The 13,971-nt window shown below is 35.1% G+C and overlaps 1 protein-coding gene across 1 annotated transcript in view; it reads left to right on the top strand.

Moving 5' to 3' along the window:
- The first annotated feature begins 5,998 nt into the window (after positions 1 to 5,998).
- The window catches only part of LOC144965235 (E3 ubiquitin-protein ligase ubr3-like), a 46,983-nt gene continuing 39,010 nt past the window's right edge, over positions 5,999 to 13,971 (top strand). The window contains 10 exon segments of the mRNA XM_078900345.1: positions 5,999 to 6,462; positions 8,564 to 8,777; positions 10,081 to 10,223; positions 10,594 to 10,743; positions 11,058 to 11,168; positions 12,097 to 12,192; positions 12,195 to 12,229; positions 12,692 to 12,815; positions 12,818 to 12,919; positions 13,715 to 13,900. Coding sequence (XP_078756471.1) covers positions 6,162 to 6,462; positions 8,564 to 8,777; positions 10,081 to 10,223; positions 10,594 to 10,743; positions 11,058 to 11,168; positions 12,097 to 12,192; positions 12,195 to 12,229; positions 12,692 to 12,815; positions 12,818 to 12,919; positions 13,715 to 13,900 — 1,462 coding nt within the window. The 5' untranslated portion in view covers positions 5,999 to 6,161.

The following is a 13,971-nucleotide window of genomic DNA, read 5'->3' as shown; positions in this document are numbered from 1 at the left end:
ATTTTATTGTAATAGAGAGATAGGAACTTCCGAGTTATTTTTTTTCTGATGCGAAATTATTACTTTGTTAATTTAGTACCAAGAAAAATGTTTGGTAAATAAAAATGCTACCTTCTTTGATCTACCGCCACCGTCTTTTTTCGTGTAGAATTGTGAGTCGAGCGTCCGAAGTCTTCGACCGATCACAGGCTCTCTAACCGGCCGGCCGAAACAAAGACTCTGCTCGCCTTCCATGTATTGTATGCAAAAAGTGTAACACCTTTTTGAGTAGGCTTAATAGCTAAAATCTAAAAGTAAAAAATATAGTTCTGAGGAATTTGAAAGTCACATTGCTGAAATCAGCTTGAAAAAAAGAAGAACAGTGGTTCTTATTTCAGAAAAAATCGGTTGAAAACCAACTGCTTACGAATAAATTTGATTTTAAAAACTATCCCATGACCGTCTTCTAATGCTTCAGCGAAGACGCAATGCATAGTTGACATTTGTTGACATGTGAGGACGACTAATCGTTGAAGGGTCATGTGCCTAATGGCTAAAATCTAAAAGTAAAAAATATAGTTGTGAGGAATTTGAAATTCACCTTGCTGAAATAAGCTTGAAAAATGAGGAACATTGGTCTCTATTTCAGAAAAATCGTTTGAAAACCAACTGTTTTACGAATAAATTTGATTTTAAAAATTGCATTTGTATATTTTAGCTTTTTAAAGCAACTTGTTTATTTATCGGCTGATTTTCTTGATTTTTATATTTTTTTTTACATCTCAATGAGACGAAAACGTTGATGTACTCGTTTGATTCAAAATAATTTAAAACACAAATTTCGTTTTTAGATTACGAGTCCAGCCTTACTAATTAATTCATGAGCGTTGAGACAGTGACGTAAACATTTCATACGAAACCGTGGTCCAAGCCATATGGCTTTTGGTGTTACACAACCACTCATTTTCGGTCAACCGTGTCCTTTGAAGGTGTAACGCAAGATCTCTCTCTCTCTCTCTCTCTCTCTCTCTCTCTCTATCTATCTATCTATCTATCTATCTCTCTCTCTCTCTCTCTCTCTCTCTCTCTCTCTCTCTCTCTCTCTATCCCCTAGGCGGGGTCTTTGACCTCACATGGTGGGCAGGTCACTTACTATCTTCTATCCCGCTATATCTGTTTTCTGAGTTGATTTCTCTCTGTGTCTTGGAATGATGTCTTGGAACTTGATTTAGTCTGGACCCTTTCCAAAGTGCTTGGCTAAGAGGGAATCAGTCAAATGTATAGAGAGAACGAAATTGACGTCACTCAGTTTTGTTATTGTCTTTCGTCTGCCATTTGGATAATTCTCACTACATTCTACCAATCAGACTATAAACGTTCAAGCTTACACATAGTTTTGTGTGTTGGTATGTTATATCCGGCTGGCGGATGTTATGAGTAAATTAGCTAAGCGTATTGTGTTATTTTTCGGAGGTGATTCTTTTTTCCGTGTAAATCATCTCTCTTTCTCTTATGTAATGTTGTTCATATATATATATATATATATATATATATATATATATATATATATATATATATATATATATATATATATCCATACCTATATTTATTCTGAATGAAAGTGTAGTTTAAGGTGATCTCAAACTAATTGCACTATGACTATGTTCATGGAAGATGCATCTGTTCCCTATTTGAACTATTCCCCTTAGTCTTACTTTTTTTCGTGTGCTTTCAGTCGGAAATCTAGAATGTTTAAACTGTCCCATTTTCTATGAAAGTGTCGCTTAAGCGCAGTAAAACATATAAAAACAACAAAACAAACATCTCCTTCTCTCTATCTTTGTCTGGTGGGCTGGATCTCACTTTTGCTGTGTCTTCTATCCCACGTCATTTTCCAGGGTTGCTTTCTGTCTTTTTCAAACCACTGTGACCAGTCCTCACAAACAGGGAAGGTTTCCCGGTCCGGCAGGCATATACTCAAGGTAGTTAAGGCTTAGAAGCATCAGACATCTGCCACAGCACTAATGGCTGTGCCGACCCATGTCTTAATTAAATGATTTGCTGTGCCACACGTGTTGCTTTTACCTGTATACCAAAATAATAATAATAAAGTAATTTAATTGTTCAAAACGTGTCGAAAACTCGGGAGCTGAAGCAGACTAACCATTATTATAAGTAATGGTACTGTATTTAGTCCTCTTTTAATTGCCCAAAGACTTTTTTTTCCACTTTGCGCAAAGTGACTTGAAGATTATAAAAACAAAACAATCATCCTATATTTTTGCCAACATCAGATGGAATTGATCAACCCTGTGATTGCATGCCGATTTGGGATCCATTGAAAGGTATGTGGAGCAGGGGTGGTTGTAAGTTGATATGATGACTGATTATAAATAAATAATCCTACTTCGAGAAGCGTATGTGATACATTGTCACGGCAATGAATTTGTGCAACCGAAAAGTATTGTGTTGTCAGGTCTGACTGTTACATTACGCCAAACTTAACATTCGTTTTTATGGACATTGTATTTATTGCAATATTCATATTATGCCCGCCAACGTCCGAGGCATGCTCTATGCTGTGAAACAAAGTCAAGCGATATTGAGAGTAGTCGATGGCAGGATGGGTGGTACATAATAATGCCCGTTCTGAGACGAGCCACTTCACCCCATTAAAGCACTCGACTCAGGTGCGAATTAAGTCCTGGCTATAGATAGTATGCAGATGACGTCACTCAGGCCTTTGTTATTGTTTTTGCCATCCGCGTTTGTGAATTGTTCTCACTAAACTGTATTAACCAGACTATAAAAGTTCATGGTTACACCGAGTTTGTGTGTTGGTCCGTTATACTTCCGGATGGCAATGTTGTGAACTCCTTGGCCAAGCGCATTCTATCTATATGCAGTTACTTACACATTGCAAAAGTGTTATTACTTTTAAAAGTCGACTTATAGTATACTGTCAAATGTGGAAATTTAGTTACGGCGATGTGCATGGGGAATTATGGAGTATGAAGTGCACTGAGCGCGATGTAACGATAAATGAAAATATGAAATGTACATTTGGTTTCGAGCACCAGTCGTCGGGATCCAGTATATAATGTACTGCTGTTCCATATGACCCGAGTCAGATGACAAGTCAGGAATCTATTTTTAAATAAAAATAAGGGTTGGGGTCAAATTGTTTCTTACAGGCCATGTTAAAGTTTTGCCAACGAGCACATAAATCTCAACATTATAAGACTATTCCTTAGAGAGGAAATTGTAAACATGTAAATTAAATAATGGGGATTACATCACCCTTTACTCAAATTATTGTTTATAAAATCTGCTGGCGCCTAACTATGGGTCATTTGATGTTGTGAATTGTCATCTGGCCGCCTTGTTGCCAGATTCATTTGCACGCACCTACAGACTGGGCCGGATTTGATATTTGATGATTCAAAAGATTAGTCTCGATCTATGTTAAATTCCAGAATACAGTAGTATAATAATTATTTGTAATAGCCTTTATTTCCCCGCAAATAATGCGAATTCTCCACCGGTGCTGCTAAATACACAAAACGTATACCAATACACAAAACGTATACGTACAGTAAACAGTTTATTTCGTTATGAGTCATGATCAGACCCTCACACTCATTCACCAATTTTAAAGGACCCTAGCCACTTACCTCACACTCATTCACTAATCTTAAGGGACGCTGGCCACTTACCACACTCATTCACTAATCTTAAGGGACGCTGGCCACTTACCACATACTCATTCACTAATTTAAGTTCAAGGTACGCTAGCCGCTTACCTCACACTCATTCGCTAATTTAAGGGATTATTACGCAAGCCGCTTAAATCGAAGCTTGATCTTTTAACATAGTTATGCCTTTTAGTTTATACTGCTCGTGTCTGCAATAAAGCAATTTGTTGGTGGTGTGTTATGGTAGTTTATGATTTTGTGTTTTTGATTTGGGGGGGGGGGGGGGGGGGGGGGAGAGGGGGTGTTAGATTGTGTTTGTTGTTTTATATATTTTTTGACGTACCATGGGCACAGCATTGTGTTGTTTTATTCTCGTTTCCTTTTTTTAAATTTTGTTTATTTTTTTGTTTATTTATTTAAATGGCGGGGAGGGAGGAGAGAGAGAGAGAGAGAGAGAGAGAGAGAGAGAGAGAGAGAGAGAGAGAGAGGAGAGAGAGAGAGAATTCATATATTGAGATTTGTGGGTGGTCTCTCTGGAATGCTCTTTGGGCTCGCTCTGACTCTGAGGTGTACTTTTTTTGGTAGGTCTAACAACCCAAATTGTTATGGGCTCATCGTTGTCATGGAAATATACTCTAGAAATAACGTATAATATTGTCCATTACAACAGTGTTAATTAATACAAGCCCATAGTTTTGTTCGGTTATCAGACCTGCAAATAAGTGCGCGTAAACCAATCCAACTCCTTGTTTGAAACTGCGCCACTGTCTTCCTCTGTCTTAGAATCTTGTTAGCGCAGCAAAATTTCGAGATCGATTGGTTTTTCCCGGGCACTACGTGACAAGTGGGGCCCATTGTCGGTAAGAAAAGAATCAATTGATTGGGGGGGGGGGGTTATTTGTGGAAGGAAATTAAGACATATCCAAGGCGAAACGATAACGGGGAAATCCAAAAAGTCTACATTGTCTGTTTTCATTTATTAAATTGAAGCTTACATTCGACTTCACATTGTTATTTATAAACAACGATGAGAAACAAAAACAAAACATTTAACAACATTAAAAACAAAAGAACCCCCTAAAAAAAAACCCAATAAAAGTGATAGATGAATAAATTAAAAAGTATGGATCACCCGTGGAATTCGAATTGGGCACTGTGGAATGGGGATAACCATATTATTATGATAAAGCAGGAATTGTCGGAACTAAGTCTTGTAATTACGTCCGAAGTGGATTAATGTAAATCCGGATAAACAGGTGTAAAGATCTTATCTATCGAGTCACTAGTCAGGTGAATGGCATTGAATAGTCTGTTAGCCAAGTATTATGGTTTTTTAAATAAATATTTTCGATGCTATTATGTTCATTTTTACACTATGCAGCTATGTGAATAACATATCCTTTCCGGACGTAATCCTCAACACGGGGTGTCCTGAACGTCTTCTGACAATGACTAGATAAAACTGTATAACGCTTGATCAAATACCCAAACAAACATTGCAATATGTACTTGCAGAACCCATCAACGAGAATATAATAGACGAGCATTGATACTATTCACCAGCAGCATCAGGATACCGATACCCCAGGGGTTGGGGGGGGGTGGGTCAGTAATTGCCTCAGTCATGGTCATGCCTCAGTTTCATTACTCACTAGCTCACCCACTCAAACTCTCTCCAGGCCTGCTGGCACTTGAGGCGATCCAAGGGTTCTCCACCTGGTCCTATCAGCTGCTATCTCTCTATCTGATCTGCTTTAGGTCCCTCTCCAGGTCTCCCCGCAGAGCCTTCCTTGTCAGTATTTCTCGGTCTGCGATAGACATGCACCAACCATTGCCACTGAGAAATCCCCATTACTCTTTATTGTCTATAATATTATGTAACAGGCGCTAATAATGTAAGAAATCAAGAGATAAAAATCGAAATGTTATTATTGACCCTTAAAATATGCAAATCAAAAGACTTAAATTTTATTGGATTAGATCACATTGTTCTCGAAGTACAAAAGCTCCTTATATTCTATTATTTTTGATTAAGTTATTATATAGAGGAATTTAAATGATTTTAAAAGATCGACAAACACAATCGAAATCTCATTTGACAATCATATTTTAAAGAATTATGAATCATCACATACAACAATTATTCTTGGAGGTCGACCGTAATTGCAATAAGAAGGAAAGCCAAAGCTGTGAGTTTTGTGACTAGACTGACCAGTGCAAGTTGGTCACGCTTCACACTTCGAAGAAAATCTCTCCGCAAGTCTACCTACTAGTATTACCCTAAATGTATAGAGAGCTCTTGTTTGTGAACTTGGATTTTGTCATTTCCGGTGTTGTTAACCATTTGTTGATAAATCTGGGAATAGGCACAGTCAAAAAGATTTTAGATAGAGGGCTAGGGAGTAACAGTAACAGCATGATGTGAAATCTCCATTTCCGAGATACGTATTGTATGTAAAAAGAGAGATATAACTGATACAGAGGACAATGGCTTCGAATAATCCTTTTGGGAATCCTTCCACATCCTCTATATCAACAATCTCCTCGACATCTTCCGAGGCCCCTGTTGTTCATAGTCCAGTTCTCAATAGTGTTTTACGTCGAGAAAAAAGAGCCGTTGCGTTATATTTGAAAGAAGAGAGTTCAAAAGCAAATAATGTGAAACCTCTAAATGACTACTTGGACCATATACTCGACCCCCAGAGGCCAATTGATGATTTTGAGAATTTGGAAACATGTAAATGGATAATTGCAGGAGGACTGACTTTCGAGGAATTCTCGAAGAAAGGTTTGTTTGTTAGCCGTTAGCCTATCTACTTTTCAACTCATAGTATATACTATAGTATTGCCATACTTTACTGTACGTGTAAGATGCAAGTTAAATCAAGTGCTCATAAATCTTGCTTGGGGCTATTTGAATGAAGCGGAGTGTCTCTTTTCGCAAACGTTTGCCAATAGCCTACTGATGATAGCCTGTAGGCTATTCGCAAACGTTTGCCAATAGCCTAATGGCTATTGGCAAACGTTTACCTTCTGATTATACACAGACGCTTTTTTAAAACTCCGCTCTGTTTAACAGTTATTAACTTTCGAGAAGTGAAAAATTTTAAAACGTTCTCTGTACACATAGAAATAGTAAAGTTAATCAAATAGTAATAGCAATAAAAGTATAAAATTACTTAAACAACAAATCAGTTGAGGGATAGTAAGTTACTATATATAATAATTCAGAAAAGTGAGTGGAGCAGGCACTTATGTTGATATCAACAAGAGATGAAGTGAGTAGGAAAGTGCCAGAAGGCAATAGAGAATGAAAATTTCGCGGTGGTGATGGGGGTTTGAACCCGCGACCTTACTGGTACGACAACTCCGCCTGGCCGGGGAGAGTGTGGCTCGACTGTATGAGCTAACCACGATCAAAAAAAAAAAAAGATTGTCTCTAACCCTAGTCATTATTAGAGCCTCTCTTTTCCCGACTACTTGAGATCACTGGTCCAACACACACAACCTCCGCGAAGTTAGTTAACCAGCAATTCTCTTTCTCATTTTCTTTTTGCCAACTAACTTCGCAGAGGTTGTGTGTGTTGGGACCCGCAATCTCAAGTAGTCGGGAAGATAGAGGCTCTAATAAGGACTAGAGTTAGAGACTATCTTTTTTGGGGATCGTGGATAGCTCATACGGTAGAGTCACACTCTATATTGTATATATAATCAATAAGACATTCAAGTGGTTAGCGTGGCAAATGGGTAAGCCGTCTGAGAATTCTTGTGACTGAGGTGGTCATAGAGGAGACATGAGAGAGATGACCTTGCAGAAAGGGCCCTCCATCTAGATCTGTCCTCAGCTTTCCTCATTAGTGTGGGCCTACCCATCCTTGTCCATTCTTTTGCATTATCTATCCAGCACTTTGTTTGCCGTCCTTTCCTTCTGTCTCCCTCCAAAGGCTCTTGCATAATGGTTTTTGCCAATTTGCTGATTGGGTCGATCATCATAACATAGTAGTGTGAGCACCAAGACAATTTTCTTCTTTTGACTATAGACAAGAGGGATTCATGTAGCTCTGTTAAGGGACAACTCTTCCGTAAGCCTCTTAATTGGACATATGGTCTGTCCAAATGATGTGGGATACATCACCTTTTTTCGCTTTGTGATCATATTCCTCCAAATTGTCAAGATGGATACAATAAAAGCAGTCAAGAATCCCATGTTGGATTTCAGGGAAAGTATATTTCAAGAAGTTGATGTTGTAGAGAAGATATCAACAGTAAACAGGGGCAATTAGAATATAACCATGTTGCTTTAGTTATCCAAATCACAGAAAATGCTTACTCCAGTCCTTTCTACTTTTCAATTTTCATTGCTTTAACTTTAACATCAACTTTTTATCAGTCTTTTAGTTCACATACAAATCATTCTCTTTTGTTGACAAATTTGTATTGCTTTGCAGAGTAAAGCAGAGAGGGAATAAAAAGAACATTTTAGCACATTGTTTTGGATTCATCATTTTCAATGCATTTCACGATGCTTCATTTAATCCTTCAGAAAATCATATGGACTCAAATGTCCATTTCATACAGTACAAGTCACCTTATTGTACTTGTAATAATATAACATCCATTACATTACCGCCTACAGTTTAGTATTTATTCACAATTGAGTTGAAAGGAGTAAAATATGTAAACTGCTTTACCCAAGGACTTAATGCTAGGACCAGAGTTTTGTTGTCCAGTTGGTCACTGATTAATGAAATTACCATGCCTTATCATTGTTAGAATAGAGTAGACCTGACAACTCAGGGTAAAATTGTATGGCATATTTTTTTCTACCAATTTTTAGACATTAAATGTGGTTTTCTTAGTAAAAATACTTTTTTTTTTGTCTCTTTCAGTTCGAGATCATGACAGTTCAGTGATGTGCGGTCTTGTGTGGACTGCAAACTTCGTAGCTTATCGTTGTCGAACATGTGGCATCTCACAATGCATGTCTATTTGCTCTGACTGCTTTCAAATGGGAAACCATGAGGGCCATGATTATAACATGTTTCGCAGTCAGGCAGGGGGTGCTTGTGACTGCGGAGATGCAAATGTTATGAAGCCTGAAGGGTAATTTTTAAAAAATTTTTCTTTATTTATTTCAAGTTTTGTCAGAGGAAGTTTTAGTTTTACAAGTAACTTTTTTTTCTCATAAAATTTTGAAAATACTGTTTGGAGATATTGCAAAAATTAAGTAAAAAAAGAAATACAAAATTTTACAAAACTATAAAATATATCTTAAAAGTGCTTTTGACAAAGTTTGGGTTTAATTAATTATTTTTCACACACATTTTGAAGGCAATCAGTTGAGAATTGAAAAAAAAAAAACAGGTAGAAAACAATGATTTTAAAAACTGCATGGTGAGAAAATTGCACCTGAAAAAAAAAAAAAAAAGACAAAATAATAATTTGACAATTGCAAAAACCCATCCAGACACTACCAAACTATGCAGTGCCTTCCACCTCTTCCTTTACTAATTATTGTTTTTTTATTGAAGCTCTGTTCATACTTTTTTTTACAGTCATTTTTATTGTTGTTTGTTTTTTTCTAATTCAGTTCAATTCAATTTAAAAATTTCTTTATTGTCGGAAATATTCTGCATATTACTCAGAGTACAAAGGAGTTATAGCAAATAATAAATAAGAATAAATAGATAAATATTAGATCTTTATGATCTTTCTCCGAGATTCAAATTATTTTCTTCTAAAGAATAATGTTATGGCATGAAGATTGGTTTGTACCTACAACGAGTCCCTGATAGCTATAGGTGGTGACGTATATTGTAAGATTGTTGACATAAAAATGACCAATTCTTTGGTGACTTGAACTGCATAAAATAGAAATTTGTTTCTATATAGCTTGTTTTGGGAATAAATGATATGTTGTAAAGCACTTTGACCAAGGTTCACCTCTGAAAGTACACTATATGATGTTCATATTATTCATTGTGCTCTATTTGCCAATTTTGTATAAATGGCCTTTTTGCCTATGCCAATTTTTTCTTGTGCCAAGACACCGGACACTTAGGTGCTGCTAATAATAATAATGATTATTTTATTATTATTATTATTATTATTATTTATTATTATTATTATTATTATTATTATTATTATTATTATTATTATTATTATTATTATTATTATTATTATTATTATTTCATTTTTTATTTATTTAAAAAAAATCATTATTACTATCATTTTATTACTATTATTAGAACATTATCATCTTCATCATCATCATTGTTGTTGCTTTTGTTGTTGTTGTTGTTATCATTATTATTATTATTATTGTTATTATTATTATTATTAATCGTCATAGTTATAAAAATGTATTATTAATTGTTTTTGTTTGTTGTCTTGTATTTAATTTAAGGTTTTGTCCCCATCACGGAGAGAACCGTGATAATAAATCAACACCTGAGGCTCCATTAGAATTGATTACTGTTGCAAAGGAAATGATGCCACGCCTTTTTCTCCGACTTCTATACCACTTACGAGACCAATTTGTCATGCAAGGTAAAACAAGTGCCAACATTGTCAAGTTTGATAGAGAGCTAATTCAATATTTTTATCAGAGTAATTTTTAGTTTTTGTAATTTACTTTTTATGAAATTTATCGAAAGTTAATGTTTATAAAAATTCATTGGAGTGGATGAATCAACAATAATTTGATGTTGAGTTGATATGAAAACCATGTAGAGTATTCTTAAGTAAACTAGCATTGTAATGATAGGATAACAAACAATTGTTACTGAGAATGTCACACTATAAAACTAGAATAAACTAAAAATCATAGATTTAATCATTCCTAGACTACCGTTTGACTTGTTTTAGATTCAAAGTAGTTTTATTGTTTTCCTTTTTTTAAAACAATTTTATTTCTAAGTGCGAATGGGTTGTACAACATTTTCACTTAGCATAAGTGAAATGGAGCAATTTCTCAACTTGATGCAATCTCTGAGTGACATGGGGGCTGTAATGAGACGAGTCATGGCTGAAGCACTCACTAACCCTGCACACTATACCAAGTCAACAGGTAAGGAAGTCGTAACTTTCTAATTTCAGAATAATTTGTTTTTATTAGATACTTTTTGTATGTTTCATTAGTTAAAAATTTAAACATCAACATACATACTTTTTTATAAGTCTATTATTCACCTTTTCATCTAAAAGACATTGAGTATCAAAATTTGTTATTTAGATATGAAAATTTACATTATATGAATTATAAATTAGAATAAAAGATTGTGTGTTGTTTATGTTATAACAAGATTCAAGATTCATGGTTATTTTTTAAAAGTCTTCATTTTGACCCATGAGTATTTCATTATTAATTTTTTTTTCTCTCAGAACCCAGCTCTGATAAAGATAATTCAGTGGAAGTGAAAAACTATCAAGTCTTTCTTCAACAGCTCAAAAATGACTGCATTCCTTACCCATCCAATTTTGACAAATACAAAGGTATGCAGTTATATGCTCTTTAAGATTTTATGTCAAAACTTTTTTTTTTGGTCCCTTGAAGTTTAGGTATAGTCTTGAAATATCTTTTACTAATAAATTGAATAACAAATAAACTGATTTTTAATATGAGAAAATCAGTAGTTGGGAAGGAAGGAGAGTTTAGTAGTTTCCTAAATTGGTCATGGATGATGTAAGATTAACATTTTAATTGCTTGTATTTTTTGTTGGTTTTGCATGAGTATGACATTTTTTTACAATTATAATGCAGCACGGAAATCTTCAACAAGTGGGGACCAGGCCTGTATTTTTGAGATTTTTGTGTTGAGTATTTTACAAAGAATGTGAGGGTTATAAACGTGGGTGGTTCTCGTATGGTCCCATTATAATGATGTCACGTTTAGTGGGTCTTGTCTCATTCAGAGATAGAATAAGGTTCTACTTTTCATGTGCTATATCACTCCTCACCTCACCTCAACAGTTTGTTTTATTTTAATATGTAACAGCAACATCTCAGGCCATCACTGCCCCCCTAGTCTCCCACTGGTTGTGGTACAACATAAAAGTTAGAGTAAGGCATTGCATGCTAAAATCGCTCGTCAAAACATGCTTCATACACCCCTCCTACCTCCCTCCAGTTATTCACACTCATACACACTCACTCCACACAAACGCATGTGTGACACATTAACTAACACACTTAATGCCATCCGGAGAGTGATGACAGCTTTCATTTCTGTTCAATACAAACAATAGGGAAAAAGTTATATTAAAAAATGCAATAATGAATGTCCAGATTGTTTGAGATTTCCGTGTTAGCCTTACCAGGAAGATAGAGGGATTAAAGAGGAATTGAGAAGTATTTGAGATTTCCATGATTTTGAGATATCCGTGCTGCACTGTATGAGATTTTTATATTTCTGTCATTTAGATCTTCCAGGAATGTCTCAAGAATTGAATTATACCACTATCATTGAAGAACTTGTGTTCTGGGTTTTAAGGTACGAATTTCCTCAACAGTTGGTCACTTTTTGTTAGGCCTTCTACCTGATGATCTCTATAAGGTAAGACAGTTTTTATATTGATGATTAGAAACAAACAGTAGTGTTGTAGTAGTAGTGATAGTAGTAGTAGTAGTAGTAGTAGTAGTAGTAGTAGTAGTAGTAGTAGTGTAGTAGTAGTAGTGTAGTAGTGGTGGTAGGAGTAGTAGTAGCAGTAGGTTGATAATGATAATAGTAAAGATAATACTGATATTGCGAATAATAACAATAATATTAATATTAATTATCATTATCATCATCCTCATTACAATTATCATTATCATCATCATTTTTATTACATAGAATTATCAGTTGAAGTAATTATCAATGAGCAATTCTCTCTATAAATTGATGCTGATAGATTTCATCATAAGATTATATAACATAGATGAAGTAATTTTTATGATTTCTCTCAATCCATATAATAAAATCTAAAGTATACAAATGTTGAATTACATCAGCTTATATATCTTTCTTTAAAAACAGGAGGCCTTTGCTGTTGCATTTGTCAAGCATTATTCTCGTATCTCAGTGGTGTTAATGGTAGCAAGGGACAGATCTATGGTGGCAAATCGAGTGGTCCACATCAGCGTGCAGCTCTTTAGCAACAGGACTTGGCAGTGTTCTTGACAGAGAATTACAACCTTCTCCTCATTATTATTCTTAGTCTAGCCGACATGATCATGGGGATCCGTGTTGCAAGTTCTCTTGAAGGTAATAAAAAGTGTTTATCTTTCCAATAAATGTTCATTTTCAATTTTTGTTGCTTTTTAAAATATTTTTTTTGTTCGTTCAGTGAAGATTTTTATAAATTGAAAGCCATTCCTCATCATTCACTATTTTGAAAGAGAATGCCAGATGAATTGGGCAAGGGGGAGGGGGGGGGGGGGGGGGGGGCTCAGAAGTTAGAGCATTCTGACCTTCATATAAGCAGACCTTCATTTGAATCCACATAAAACTGCGATTTTTCTCCGGTCTTCTTTCCATCCAGTTGTGAATGGGTAGCTATTTCTAAATTTGATATTGCAGAAAGTATTTTGTTGTTGACCAGTGTCCTATCCAAAAGTTAGCTCAAAATTATTACACTGAGCAGACAAGCAGACAACTTATTCAAGAAATTAGCAAGTCAAGTTACTGTCTCTTCATTAATGTTACATGAACATTGTAGGCATGAGGACATGTTTAGACATTTGTAAGAACAACTGTGCTTTGTTTTTTTGTTTGCTTTTGTTTTGTTTTTGTTTTTTTTAATTAGTCCAAATTAATCAATTTCTTTTGCCATCATCATCATCGTCATCATCATCATCATTATTATTATTATTATTATTATTATTATTATTATTATTAGTATTATTATTATTAGTATTATTATCATTGTATGATCGTTATTAGCATTATTATTCATTGTCAGTTTGGAGCAAGTATGCTCTTTTTTATCATTTCACTCTCCATAAGAGGAATTCATGTTTCTTTGAAACGAAATTTATTTTTTTGGTTGAAATTTTGCAGATCCTGAAATGGAATCAAACTTTCATTGTGTTGTAAACTGTGAAGACGAGATAATGAAGGAGCACTGCTACTGGCCTGCTGTTAGCGATCTCATCAATGTGTTGTCCCACCGAGCCATTGCTCATCGCTTTTTGGAAAATTCCACTTTGCTAGCTCTTTGGTTGGATCTGTTAAGTGATATGCAAGGTAATATCATCTTAATATTATTATACCATTTTTTCTTTTTCTCATTGATTGATTTTGCTGATCAAGTTTGA

The sequence above is a fragment of the Berghia stephanieae genome, chromosome 2 (genome assembly GCF_034508935.2).
Source record: "Berghia stephanieae isolate SIO BIC M18660-M18661 chromosome 2, UCSD_Bste_1.3, whole genome shotgun sequence".
NCBI classification, from domain to species: domain Eukaryota; kingdom Metazoa; phylum Mollusca; class Gastropoda; order Nudibranchia; family Aeolidiidae; genus Berghia; species Berghia stephanieae.
This window is presented reverse-complemented; position numbering and strand designations above follow the sequence as displayed.